Raw genomic sequence first — 14,988 nt, 5'->3', positions numbered from 1 at the left:
TTTAGGATGTTTATAAAGCAAATCACTGACTTAAAAGCAGTTTCAGAGAGGTGTCCAGTGGTGAATTTTACTCTTTCTTCTTAAGAACCTAATTTAGGGATGAATTAGAGTCCTTGAAGCCTATCTAACCACCAGACTGCTAATACTTATAATAAATATGAGATGCTAGCTAGATGTCAAGAGGGAAGGGTGGGAGGGGGGTGTTGGTAACAGGAGGAATTCACAGAGGAAGTGACGTGCAGTTTTTTTTTCTTAAATTAAAATTTTTTTCTCCATTTAAATTATAAAAGTAATACATTTACGTAGTCAAAAAATTCAGACAGTCTAGAAAAGCGTAAAGTTGAATGTAAAATCCTCTCTCTCCCTACCAAAGGGTCCCACTCCTCAGGGGTTACCATTATTAACAGTTTCTTACGTATCATTCCAAAATTTCCTATGCATGACAAACATGCCTAGCATTCTATGAAAACATAAGTGGGTGCCCGGTATGCCTATTTTATTTTAACTTGCTTTTTTCACTTAACAGTAGATGAATATAAAAGCACCCACCGCCACCACATTTTAAAAATAGTTGTGTAGTATTCTCTTTAGCCAGTTTCTTGGTTTTGGTTGTTTAGATGATTTCCATTATTTTTCATTCCTACAAACATTGCTGCAATGAGCATCCTTTTATATCTATACCTGTGGGTATATCTCTGTGGAATAAATTCCTAGAAGTACAATTGCTAGGTACATTTGAAATTTTGTTGGCTATTGCTTTCCAGGAAAGGTTGTACTAATTCACTAATAATGAGAATTCAGCTGAACTTCAATGAACCTCCTACTTTAGTAGGACAAGTTTGCTATTCTCCTGCCTTGTGCTGCTTCCTTTGTCTATTACATCCATTCTATGGAGGGATCCTTCTTGTTAAGGTGCTGAACTGGGATTAATCAGAGGCAAGATCTTGTCCAGGTTTAAGAAATTCAACTGCAGCCATCAAGCCGAGGGAGACTCAGGGCTCTGCCTGGAATGCCCTCCCCCGTGCCCTCATTAGACCAACCAGCTTGGCAATCACTTTGGCCCAGCTGTTGCTCATGAGCAGGCTCTACCTGTCTGTCAGATTGCAAGCCCAGGAAGGCCAGGGACTATGGGTATCGCACTTGTCTGTCCTTCACTGTGCTTAAATGTATCACAACTTCAGGGTAAATATGTTCTGTTGATACAAATTGGTATACAACCTGGGCTCATGAGAGCCCAGGTTGGTTCAGAGTGGTTCAACTACTAGGGGATGCTTGGTTACTGGGAGGCTGATTATGGAGCTCAGAGAAGTAGTCAGGGCTGACTCCCAGAAATTGCAGCTCTCCTGTTAACCTGCAATTATTTTAGCTGCAATTCCAAAGCAGATCAGCTAACGGACTTAGCCTTTGAAGCATTGTATTTAACCTGGGTTCAGCTGGAAAGATATCTGTCTCATCCTGCCTTTCTCACCCTTGAATCTACTTATTTGGTTTTAATTTTAGAATGTAAGTGAGGAATTTAATGACAGGTACAGTGATGTAATATACGTATGTACACTCCATGAAATTTAGCAGATTTTTACTTTTATTTTCATACCTGGTTGAGGTTTTGGATTTTATTTTTTAATCAAAATGTTTATTGACTGCAGATCACTAATAGTAAAGTAGTAATGTAGTCAATCACCTATACACTTATCAATCATTTGTACAATGAACTTTTATTAAATAAGTGACACTTAATGTGTACCCTCTGTAAAATTTAACAGATTTTTATTTTTATACTAGGTTGAGGTTTGGGATTTTATCTTTGAAGATTGCTTTTGAGCAAATGAAATATTTACTAAATGCAGGTCATGAAGCAGTAAAGCACTTGTATGATAAATCACTTATACACTCATGCAGTTGTTTACACAATGAAATTTACTGTGTTCGTATTTAATAAAAGGAACACTTGCTAGGTGCTAGAGATATAAAGATGAATAAAACATAGTCCCTACTTTGAAGTAGTTCACAATTTAGTGAAGAGAGACTTATAAAACTCTGTGAGAAATATTAAAATAGAGAAGAGATTAAGAATAGAAAGTGAAAGGCCAAAGAACCTGGTCTAATTCCAGTGGTAACTTATAGGAGCCTGGGAGGCATTTAGAGTAAAGGAACTAGACTCCTCTGATATGAAGGGTCTGGAAACACTTTCTGGTTGGTGGGAGAAGTTACGTTACCAAACCAGGTTTGTTTTTGCCCATTGCCCAGAAAGCCAGTCACCAAGACATTGAGATTGCAGCAGAAAGAGGGTTTTAATCACATGGCAGCCAAGCAAGGAAGCAGGAGAATGAGTCTCAAATCCGCCTCCTCAAAAATGGGGACTCAGGGATATTTATGGGGTGGGGGGCAAAGTGGTCTGAAGTGTGGAGACAGATGATTGGAGGTAAGGAGAGGTGAAGTAATTGATGATCTGCACAAGTGAAGTCAAACTTCATGCCTCTTCATAGGACGCATGTTCACAAAATGATGGCGTTAGCATGATCTGAGGGTGGAGTTTTTAGCCTCCTGATATCAAAAGGTCACTTATCGGGCATCTGCACGGGCCCAGTTGATAGGTTGGTGGTCTCAACCAGCCTGAACTGAACAAGGGGTTCCTAATTCCTGAAAAACAGCTTAAACATCCATTACCATGGTGACCCAGTGCCATGGGGGTGTTATCTGTAGGAACCTCGTGGGAGTCAGATAGCATATTGCCTAAGAAATACAGTCAACAGTGGGCGGGTGAACAACTAAAAGCTATAAGCAGTAATTGCAAAACAGAAAAAACCTTTAGATACTAGCTACCTAATCATCAATGGCTAACTGTTGATGGGTTTCAGTTATACCCTGGTAACTGATTGGATGTAGTGGTGGTAAGAGAGTGGTGTGACACCAGGACTGAAGGGATAGTGATGCCACCAAGTAAAAAAATTCAGGAGTAGGTTCAGGGGAAAGTCATTGAGTTCAGATTGGGACACATTAAGTTTGAGGAGGTGATGAGCATTCCAAGTGCATTCACTTGTTAAATACTGTGCTGGTGTTGAGGTTCTGGTGGTAAAGATCTGCTCTCAGATTGTACTGCCTCTCTTAGAGGAATCTGAAATTGGGTAGAGAGGTGAGGGCTGGAGATAGATTCAGGATTCTTCAGTCTACAGGTGGTAGCTCAAAACATGAGAGTGGATGGCATTGCCCAGGAGGAGTGTGCAGGGTGTGAAGGGCAATAGCCTGAGGGTAGAACACTGGGGAGTACCAACATTTAAGGGCAGGCAGGGACTCCATGAAGATGCAGTGGGAACCATCTGGGAGGGGGAGAAGGAACAAGAAAGTGCAGGGCATGGAGTCCAAGGTGGAGAAACTGTCAGATGCTGCCAGGGTTCTAATTCTATAATATTTATAAAGCTCTTGTAACAATGTAGGAAAATGCTTATTTTTTAATATTGAATAAAAGCAGGTCCCCAAACTTTATATACAGTGTGTTCTCAAATACATTTAAAAATGCATAGAAAAAAAAAAAAGCTAGACAAGGCCAAAACGTTTACAATGGAGCCAGCCCTGATGGCCTTGTGGTTCAAGTTCGGCGCCCACTGCTTTGGCGGCCCAGGTTCGTTTTCCGGTGGCAGAACCACGGCACTTGTCTGTAAGTTGCCATGCTGTGGTGGCTGCTCATATAGAAGAACTAAGACAACTTACAACTAGGATATACTGCCATGCACTGGGGCTTTGGGGAGGAAACGAAAAAAAAAAAAGAGGAAGATTGGCAACAGATGTTAGCTCAGGGCGACTCTTTCCCTGCAAAAAAAAAAAAAGAAATGTTAACAGTGGTTTTCATTGGATGGCTGCTTTTTAAATTTTTCTTCTTCGTAATTTTTTATGTTTTTCATGTTTTCTTCATCGTGTTACTTTTATAATTAGGAAAAAAAATTTAAAAATAAAGCCATAGAGCTCATTGTAATAATTGCTGTATTTGTCTAAAACAGAAAGGTTACCTTTTAGGTTATGCTATGTGTGTGACAGCCAAGTTGATTTTATACGCTTAAACCATTTTGGTCAATGGAATCAAGTTTTGGAGGCCATTAGAGTCTATCGTAGATTAGCGTCTGGTAACATAAATATTGATGGAAGAGTAAAATGACTATTATAGCTGTTCTGTTACATTACTTATTTGCTGGGCTCAGCAAAGTTGGTTTCTCATAAAATACACCCAGGAATTAAGAACTTGCACTGTGAAAACATTTCATGAAATTATATGTTCTATTCTTTTCTCTTTTCTAGATAGAAGCTGATTCTGTGATGTCTTCAATAAATCCAAACAGTTCCGGTAATACGAAAGTTAATATTAATTTTCTTACCCTTTTTTAGACATTCATAAAACTAAAATAAAGAACAAACATAGAGGCTATAAAGCATTACGTTTAAGCACATCTTTGTTTTGTTTCCCATTACCCAAAAGAAAGAGGTTTTGGTTCTTTTAATTTTGGTTAATTCATGTATTTATAAGTATAATATATGTGTATTGTAGGAAATTTGAAACCATTGAAAAGCATAAAGAAAAAAATGTAGCTTCTAATTTCAACATCCAGTGGATGATTCTAGGTTTTCTGACTTTGAACGAATGAAAGTGGCACTTACTGAAATGAGAAGACTGGGGGAGAAGATTTGGGGTTGGGGGACACCAAGAGTTCCATTTTAAGTATGTTAAGTTTGAAAAGTTTCAGTCAACGATGTCAAGGCAATCGGGCTGTATGAATGTGGAATTCAGAGGAAAGCTCTGGGCTGAAGAAATAAATTTGGGAATCATCAGCATGTAGATGGTTTTTGAAACCATGGGAATGGATGAGACCACCCAGCAAGATAGAGTGGACTGAGAACCTTGGGGACTATAACCATTAGACGTCAGGTAGAGGATGAAGGTATGGCAAAGGAAACTTAGGTTGGGCAGAGGGGCATGAAGAAAATCAAGAGTGTTTGATCAAAAGCCAAGAGAAGTGGCTATTTCCAGGAAGAGGGTGTGGTCAACGCTATCAAATGCCGGTGAAAGGTCAAGCATGAGAACTGAAGAGGATCCACTGGAGCTGGCAGCCTCGGCATGTTTGGTGACTTTAGCAAGAGCACTTTCACTGTGTGGTGAGGGCAGAGGCCAGGCTGGAGTGTCTGGAAGATAAACGGAAAGTGAGAAAGTGTGACAATGTGAGGAGATAAGTCATTCAGTAGGTCCAGAGTGGCTGTGGATAAAGAAAGGTTTTGTTTGCTTTTTTTGTTTTTGGAACATGGAGAGCGTGTTTCTATGCTTAGTGGAATGATCTAGTGAAGAGGGAGAAAGAAGATGAGAGAGAGAGAGATGAATACCTATTGTTTGAGGGGAAAAGATTCGGAGCGTGCTGGATTGGCTTTTTAAAAATTACCTTTTTTGGGAAATAATTTAAAGCTTACAAAAAGTTGCAAAATAAAAATAATACATACAGAGAACAGCCGTGTATCCTTTACCCAGATTCACTTATTGTTAATATTTTACCCCATTTGCCTTCTCATTTGCACTTTCTGCCACTACCCCCTCCTCTCTTTGTACTGTACGTAACCACGGTCAACCTATCAATTTCATAAATTTATTTTGATACTACATTTTTGTCTAATTTACTGTCTATATTCCAGTGTTGTCACTTGATCTAAGAATGTCCTTAATAACATCTTTTTACCTTTAGTACAGGAATTAGTCTTGGGTGTCATGTCTCTTTAGCTTCCTTTAATCTGGAACATTTCTGTAGATTTTTTTTTTTTTGCCCTTTTTATAACATTGATATTTTTGAGGAAATAGCCCACTCCTCACTGTTTTGTTTTGTTTTGAGAACATTCCTCCTTTTGTGTTTGCCTGGTGTTTCTCTGTGATTAGGTTGCAGTTAAGAATCCTCAGCCAGAATACTGTTCAGGTGGTATGTTACCCTCAGAGTGCCACATCTGGAGGCACACAATGTCTGTCTGTCTGTCAGATGATATTAATTTTTATCACTGGTCAAGATATTGTCCAAGTTTTCTATTATATTATTTGTTTTCATTTTCTCCCCTTGCAACTAATAAGCAGTCTGTGGAGAGACACGTTTAAGACAATGCAGATATTCTACTTCTCATCAAAATTTCCCCCTAGATTTGGTATCCATTCATGATTCTTGTCTGATTCAGTTTTTGCTGTAATGGTTGCAAAATAATGATTTTCTAATCCCAGTGCTTCTTTCAGTTAATCCTTGGCATTTTACTATAAGCCAGAGACTTCCCTTCTTCCTGATCAATTGATCTGTCTACCTGTCTGTTATCAGTATGGACTCATGAATTTGTATGTTTTTAATGATTTGTAATTCATTATTGTACTCAATTATTTTAGCACTCAAATTGTCTCAGGTTTAGCTTTTGAGTACTCCCTCAAGCTGGCTCCTGTGTCCTTTTGACTGGTTTGACTTTTTCGTATTTTTATTTATACGTGTTAATTTACAGAAGGGTTTGCTGGATTATTTTTTGTATACAAGGTTTGTTATCACGTATGGAACGTGACTTTTAGAGCAATGTTATTGCTAGGAGAACATGTTTTTGACATAATCTCTAACTTGATGGAATTTCCCCAGGTTTTTAATTTCTTGTTAAAATTTTCACACTTTCAAAATATTCAAATATTGTTTCTTTGTTCAATTAGTTGTAACTTGTTGGTGAAGGCTTCCTTACATTTGTTTCTTCAGGTTTCTTTGCAAATATTCTAATCTACAAAGATTTCTGTGGCTTTTGGCAGAAGGATCTGTTTGCATTGATCGAGTTTCCCTCCTTTAGGTATCCCCTGATATTCAGTGAGTTACTCTGTGAGAATGAAGGTCTTCTCCCACTCGTTTTATTTATGTAGTGTTTCTCTGTTATGTGACTTTTTTGGTATAGCAAGTGTGACAATTGTTGAAGGCACTCTCACATTCATTATTTTCGTAGATTTTCTCCCTTATGTATGTTCTCTGATTCTGAATTAAGGATTTGACTTCACGCAGAAGGTTTTCTTTCCTTAATTAGTTCTTTGATGTATGGAGAGGTGTTATTCTGGAAGAAAGATTTCCCACATTCTTTCCAGGTATAATTTTTATTTATTTATTTATTTATTTATTTCCCCAAAGCCCCAGTAGATAGTTGTATGTCATAGTTGCACATCCTTCTAGTTGCTGTACGTGGGACGCAGCCTCAGCATGGCCGGAGAAGCGGTGCCTCGGTGCGCACCCGGGATCCGAACCCGGGCTGCCAGCAGCAGAGCGCACTCACTTAACCGCTAAGCCATGGGGCCAGCCCCTCTTTACAGGTATATTATGCTCTCTGATGTAAAGAGTGACTTCCAACAGAACATTTTCCCACATTCAATATTGTGTTTTCCCCATATATATATTGTGTCACGTTTAGTAAGGTATGACTTCATAAAAAGGTTTCCCCACGTGTGTTACATTCTTGTGGGTAATTTGATGTACACTGAAGGGTAAATTCTGGCAGGTTTTCCCACCTTCATCACATTCTAAAGGTTTCTCTTTTGTGTGAGTACTCGGATGTAAAGTGAGGACTGATTTGTGGCAACAGGATGCCCCAGGTATCCATCGTTAGTTTCCTCCTTGGTATTTTTCTTTTCTCTGATGTTTGAGAGAGGTTTGACTTGTGGCTGAAGATCTGTTCATGAAATTTACAAAATTTCCTCTCCTTTTCGAGTTCTCTAATTCTTGAATTTTGACATCATGCAGAAATATTTCTAGCATTTGTCCCAGTCACAGAGCTTCCTTTTGATGGGAGTGCTGATCTGCGTTGGACTTTTAAGTTTTGGACAAGCGTCCCTCTACATTTACTACCTTCATGTGGTTTCTTCCTGAGTTCTCTTATATCTAATGAAGACTGCCTTATTATGGAACATTTTCTCAAATTCATTATGGCCTAAGGATTGCTTCAAAACTGGGATTTTTTTGATACTGAAAATCGCCTTCCCTAAAAGTAAGGCTGACTTTGATGATATGCTCATGGACCTGCTGCAGTAAGCATTTCCTTGCATTTAATATCAAGGATATTGCATCTACTCGCACATCCACATCCAGTCAAATCATTAGGATGCTTCCTTTCACAGCATCTTTTCCTAATAATTAATTTTAAAATATCTTTCAAAAGGTTCCAAAGTAAATTAGTCATCTGAGAAATTCAGGGGACCTATCAGAGGAAGGATTGGGTTGGAGGAATGAGATCAAAGTGTAGGTGCTAAGCACCTTTCTCCAAAATTACTGTGAAAAGACTCTCCTTAGTCTACAAGTTCCTAGTCCTTCCCCTTCCTATTCTGGTCTTGATATCAATGGCAAATTAACTTTCTCAAAGCATCACTTTTTTCATGATTAAAGTAATAGCCAGGGTACTAACTCTCCAGCTAGCTTTAATTCGTGTTCACTTGAAAGGGAAGACTCAAGACCACAAACATCTAAGGGAAAGAATAGAATAGCCATCCTAGCAAGAAATCACTGCTGAACTCTGATTGCTGCTAACATAAATTTTTTCTATTAGAACTGTTCAATGCCGAACCAATTTCAGACCATGATCTCCCTCTTTTCTCCCATTCAGTAATATCAGTTACATTCACATGTTATTTTTCCTGAAAAAAGAGGCTTTATGCACAGATTAAATGTTTTTCCAAATATATTCTTTCTTCTCTTTAATGTTCTGATGTTGAAGAAGAGCTGAAATGTTGGCCTTGGCTTTCTGGGAGCTACTTATTCAGGTAATCAACTTTCCAAAGTTCTTCTGGGTAGCTGTAACTTGGGAATTCTCGTGCTAGCTGTAGCTCTTCTTCCATCTAGACAAGGTTGTGCCAGGTCTCCAGCACGCCGTCCCACCCCCCACCCCCCGGGCCCGCTGCTGCCCAGCTTCCTGGGTGAGGTCCAGACTCACATCGTGGATTGACCCTGACTCAGCAGAGTCCTGACGATGCACACACTTCACACAGAGTCCAATACCCAGATCCCGCTACTTCCCAAGAGCTTCTGGTCTCTCTAAAAGGTGGATCGTTTCTGTCGAGGTTCCTTGTGAAGATTAAGAAGAGCAAAAAGTTAAGTCAAAGCCATTAAAATAAGAATGGAACATCTGAAGGAAAGTCATGCTGAGAGAATTTGAGGGCAGACAGAATGAGTAGCCAAAAGGTGCTAATGACATTTTTAAGCTTATAGCATAACAAGCAAGTGAGTATCAACAAAAACTGCTTAGGCACTAGGAACAAGGAATTATGTTAGTGGGAGGAAAAAAATCAAGCCACTTGTTTGAGGAAGCAGCAGATTGCTGTTGGGGCTGGTTCCAATATACACTATTGCTCCCTCTTTTAAAGGGTTTTATTTCTTTACAACCCTTGCTCTCTGTGATGCATTTCATATCTTCTCTAAGCATAGAGAATGAAAGAAGTTTGCAACTAGAAGAGACCTAGAAAACTGTCATCTATTCCCTTTATTAGAATAAGAAAACCGGGCCCAGAGTAGAATAGTAAAATATCTTAATCCTGGCAGTTGATGGTTCTTTATTTGTTTACAAAATACTTTTACATGTGTTACAGTATTTATTATTATTATAGATAATTATAGCTATGACTTCCTGAATACTTACCATGTGCAGACTCTGTGATAAGCACTATGCATGGATTGTTAAATTTAATACAACTCTATGATATTAGGATTATCCCCATTTTATAAGTTAAATCCTGAAGCTTAGAGAGGTTAAGTAGTTTGCCCAGGGTGGCCAGCTAGCTAGTAAGTAGTAGACCACAGCGGTCTGATCTCCAGGCTTACCTCTCAACCAATCGATAAACCCTTCCCTTGATCCTAATAGTGCCGTGGGTCATATTAGTCATTGTGACAGAGTTGAGACCAGTGTTCATTCCCCTAGGAATTTAATTAATCAATGGGTTGAAGACAGGAGTGGGTCAACACACACAAGGCAGGTTCTGTACAGTTGCTAGAGGTTGATGTCACATTTGCTTCTGAGCTACCTGGTGTCTAGAGCAGATAGGGAATCAACCCAGTACAGTGATCAGCATCTCTACTATAGAAACTCCTTTTCTAGCAAGGCATAATTTTCTCTGACATGGGATGTTTCTTCCACAGTGTCTCATGGAGGAGAGACTGATGAGTGGACATCGATATCTACAAACTGTTCAATGAATACATTAGTGAATTTTGTAAGGCTGTTCTTTAAACTTTCTTGAGTGTAGACTAGTGGTTTAACGCCAAATATGTCTAGGCAATACCATGAAGGGCAAAGACCATGTGTGGTCCCAGATTATTTGACTTCATTGTGGGATAAATGGTAGAGTGTTTTATATGAATAATAACAGTTAAGACTTATGGGACTTTTGTTTAATATGCCAAATGCCGTGAATAAGAACCGCATGAAAATTGTCCCACTGAATCCTCACACAGCTGTCTGTATGTTTTTATTCCTAGACCCATATAAAATATGCCTAAGGAAAAAAAAACAGAACAGAGTACATCAGAACTTTGTTTTCGCTGAGTGATTAGCTCAAGCTTTTTCTTTTTCCTTTCTGTTTTCTTATGTTATTCCCCTTTAAAGACAATGAACATGTTTTACTTTCAGACTTAAGAAAGAAAAAGCTTTCCAGGAACTCACTTTTAACCTTCAACTTTAAACGATGGAAAAATCAAAGAGATTGATTCATCACAACAGTGGTTATAGACTGTTGGACTCAGTCGTGGTATCCAGTGTCAGTTGAAGTGAAAAATAATTTGTGCATGGTGAGGTTAATGGCCAGTTGGCTTGCATGTCTTTATTTATTATTATCTTGTCTGAGTTGTTTTGAGCCAGATAGTTGACTATTAAATGTATTCTTTTCCTAAATTTAAATTTAAATGTCCATTTTTTTAGTCTTTTAAGCTCCATTGTAAACACCTTTTTTATTGTGTATGTTTTGTTATTTTGGGCTCCTATCTAAGGAACTAAGGCCACAGTATAGCAGGTAAAGCAAGGTTTTGTGGGTTTGACTTGGGATTTCAATTGACCTCTTAGTTCTTTTCTATAATCAGGAAGCACATACACATTACGTTTACCTTCTCTTGCAATTGTAATCATAGGACCGTTTCGTGGTATCGCCCACAGCTATTCACCTCTAAATTAATTTATTTAATTACCCATGTAGAGGATGCTGAATATATTTCATCATAGGGGTAGAAAAGAATTAGGAGACACAGATGCTGACCTAAAGACATTTTAAAAAAACGTAAGACATGATAGGGAAGGCGAAAGAAGTACTGTCACTTTTTTTATGGCCAGATGTCACATGAATACGATAGACAAGAAAACTTCTAAGAGTATAGAAGAGGGTGACACTCCCTTCCTGCAGGAGGTGTGGGCCGGAACTGGATGTGGAAGGATGCGTGGGACGTGAAAAGGTGGAGAAACAAAGAAGAGAACATAGTGAAGGAATGAGTGGATGCAGATGCGGCTGCGAGCTTGTCTTGCAGCTCCTAGTCCTCTCTCTGTGCTCTGCGGGCGCCACGGTGGCCGCAGAACTCAGCATGAATTTAGACTCAGCCGGCACACTCCACTGCCATAAGAGTGTTGTACGTCATGTGGACTTTGCTGAAGCGTATCTGCTAATGGTATAGAGAAGGGGCTTTCTCACTCCACAGCTAGCGATGGAAAAGGCCAGGGTAGCACTCTCCTCTGTAAGGACTCTTTCTGCAGGCCACCCCTGCGGGGTTTCTCTCACAGACCCTCTTCCCCCACAATGTCCACCCTCAGTGGCTAAAATCTCTTTCCTAGATCCTTGTCCCCTGTTTTACAGTACCCCCTCTTCCCTGCCCTTCCTCAGATTTGCATATCCAAAGCTATCAGCCATCATGCTGTTAATACGAGTCTTCCTCTAAGTTAATACTTCTTCCACAGAGTCCACCTCCTTGGACTATTTTACCTCCCACACCAGCAAAGAGTATAATGCATACGTTCCTGTAAACGAATTGTTTTCAGCTGAGTCAGCTGCCCTGCTGGAAGTTGAGAGTGGGCAGCAGGGTTTAGGACCAGTTTGCCTAGAAGGAATAATGAAGCTTTAAATTCCAGAATAAGATATCAGGACTTTGCCCTATTTACACTGAGGAACCTTTGAAGGTTTATGAGCAGGAGATGCACGTAATAAAAAAGGCAACAATTCCTGTCCATGTTTGATTGAAATAAGGTTTTATTGGTTCAGATTTCTCTGTTCTACTCTAACCTGTTCTTACTCTTCCTTTTCATTTTCCTCCCAAGGATATAGTAAAACTTGATTTCTTCCTTTAAGGTAGATTCTTTTCTCTTTATTCCTTGACTCTCTGCAAGAAGCTGGAAGAAAATATTAGTCCTCTGAATTTACTTATCCATCTTACTGTGACAGCTCACCATTGTTGACGACACTGTCACCTCCTGTCCTTACAATATTTTTATGTGCACACATTTTATCTTTTTATTTTTCTCCTGGCCTCCAGAAGTCATAATCTGAATTTTATTTCTCAAACAAGAGAAGGCTTGCATTATACCCTTTAAAAGAAGACTTTATCCTTTTAAACCCTCATTTTCAGGCATTTTTCAATCCCTGGAAAAATTAATATATGGCACAATGAATGTGAACCTTCTCTTTTCTGCTAAATCGAGGACCAGGCTTACAGTCTAAATAACTTGGCATTTTTATTATTTTCTCCTTCGCTCTCCCCAGGTTTATTGCAGTTTCTAATTTAAGTTCACTGAGGTAGCCAGAAACTAGACTACTACATTTTCAAGAGGGTTTCTGTGTGCACTGACCCTGAAGCTTAGAAGTGTGAACCACAAAAAAAATACATAATGAAACTTTCAAAGAAAAAATTTGTATAGTTTTATTGGACTTTCTGAATATATCCGCCCCTGTGGTGAAAGATGATTACCCTCCTAGGAAACTGCTTAAAAACAAAAAAGAAGAAAAGATAAGATTCCTAGTCTGTCTCTCTCTATGACATATCTAAATCACATGTATTAAGTAGTTTGGAAAGTAAAGTGTATATATTCGTTATAGAACATGAAAATGGTCCATTTTGCCAAGAGTAGTTTATAAAATGGAAGGAAATGTTTCCAATGGTATAGAAAATGCACAGACTTGCAGAGTCTGGAAGGATTTGTAAAGATCATTGGTCCCAGTGGCAGTGGTCTTTAAGGCATGACCCTCAGTCCTGGTCCTGTGGGGGCACTTCCAGGAACACTGCTGGACTGGGAATGGTGGGGGGCCCACCTCACTCCAATCCAAATAGCTCTGCCTTCATCTCCTACACATCGGGCTCTCCTGTTTCATAAAGAAGAACCTTTCCTACAGCTAAAAAAAAGTCTGCAAGCTACCCATGGAGTCCAACTACCCAGGTGATTTCTGAACACCTTCTGTAGACAGATTAATAATAAACTCAGATAAACGCCTAGGTCTATGTGGTTCTGGATATTGTTGTGATCCTAATGTGTAACTACAGTAAAGTATGTTTAGGTAACTGTTACTAGTGGAACAGTGTACACAGAAGACCCAACGATGTATTTGAAATTAGAATGTTCGGAACATATTCTTTCACTCCACAGGTGGACACAGGTAATGCGTTTCTCATTGGGTATGAAATCAGATGGCAATAGAATTATTGGAAGTCTTTGTGAAGTGGTAATTTTAGGTTTGAATATGGTGACAGCAGGTGGAGCTAGTGGTAGGAACTCTGTTTCTAGGCCATTTAAAGAGCAGCAAGATGTGTAAAACTTACATTAATGTGTTTGCATTTCAGAGCTTTAGGAATAGCAAACCATTATGCATTGGCTTTGGAAAGTGATCGTATTACTACAATGTGAGAGCCAAGCTAAATGAAAACTTCTCTATCCTTTTTAGAAAAGGGGCTTGCATTTGCATTTAATGCATTTTTGTGTGTTGTCCTGGAAGATTAAGACAAATTAAGGGCAGACGAGGGGAGGGGCAGTGGGAATGTGTTTACATGGCTTAATATTACTTGATGACCCTTAGAGTATTGACTTTAAAAAATAAGGTATGCTTCTGTTTCTCTTCAGATGGAATGAATCTTTTGCCTTTTAAAAAATAAAGCATGTGATCCTGTGGGAAAATAGTGTGAAAGAACTTGATTATATATATAGAGTTATTTATGTTATTAGATGGTTTCTCTTTTTAAGTAGTAATAAACACACAGTTGAAATCGATGTACATTTTCTCCTAGGAAAAACTAAAGAACATTTGCTTTTTATCCCACAAGCTTATGAAATAAAGACCCGACTACTTTATAGCTCCAAATACCAATGAGTTTTCTGAATATGTAATTTAAAAGATATCACCTCTCATGTACTTTTTTTTTATAGTGAATCACACATTGAACCATGGAATTGTGCTTTTTTTCCTTATCATTTCCTTATATCAGATGCAATGACAAGTAAAGAGCAAATATTACGCAAGCATTTCTTTTCCCTCTGAATTTTGTTTGCTTGTTTTTTTACTATATCATATGTATTAAGAAATTGAGGTTTCTAGAATGATGATTTATTTTGCTGGCTGTGTGGATAAAAAGTGACCTACTTTTTTGGCATTAGTTTACAGAGTTATAATATCATTTAAAACACATTTTAAATCTTTTTTGCTGAAAACTAGAAATAACATCTTCCTGTTATTTTATTTACTTATTCAACAAGCATGTAATGAATGCCTACTACATGCCAGGTATCCTGCTAATTTTATACTGGGGATAAAATTTTGAACAATATACAGTGCTTTCCCTCAGCATGTCTCAGGCAGATGAGTGGCCAAATAATTACCATAGGACCCAGTAGATTCTATAATTGTGTTGTGAGCAGAGGGCTGTTGGGTCACAGAGAAGGGACTCAGCTGGGAGAAATCAGAGAAGCCTTCAAAGAAGAGGTAATCCCCTAGTTGCATCTGGAAGGAGATGTAAAAATTCA

At 38.7% G+C, this 14,988-nt stretch overlaps 1 protein-coding gene across 6 annotated transcripts in view; it reads left to right on the top strand.

Annotated features, from left to right (window-relative positions):
• EFCAB11 (EF-hand calcium binding domain 11) overlaps nucleotides 1–14,988 on the top strand; it is a 144,295-nt gene that overhangs the window by 889 nt on the left and 128,418 nt on the right. For all 6 annotated transcript variants that reach the window (XM_058567531.1, XM_058567525.1, XM_058567528.1 and 3 more), the window contains one exon: nucleotides 4,291–4,336. In XM_058567531.1, coding sequence (XP_058423514.1) covers nucleotides 4,291–4,336 — 46 coding nt within the window. The remainder of the gene's footprint in view (nucleotides 1–4,290; nucleotides 4,337–14,988) is intronic.

Source organism: Diceros bicornis, chromosome 24 (genome assembly GCF_020826845.1).
Source record: "Diceros bicornis minor isolate mBicDic1 chromosome 24, mDicBic1.mat.cur, whole genome shotgun sequence".
Classification (NCBI taxonomy): domain Eukaryota; kingdom Metazoa; phylum Chordata; class Mammalia; order Perissodactyla; family Rhinocerotidae; genus Diceros; species Diceros bicornis.
The sequence above is the reverse complement of the archived record's forward strand: the minus strand, read 5'-3'. Positions and strand labels throughout refer to the sequence as shown.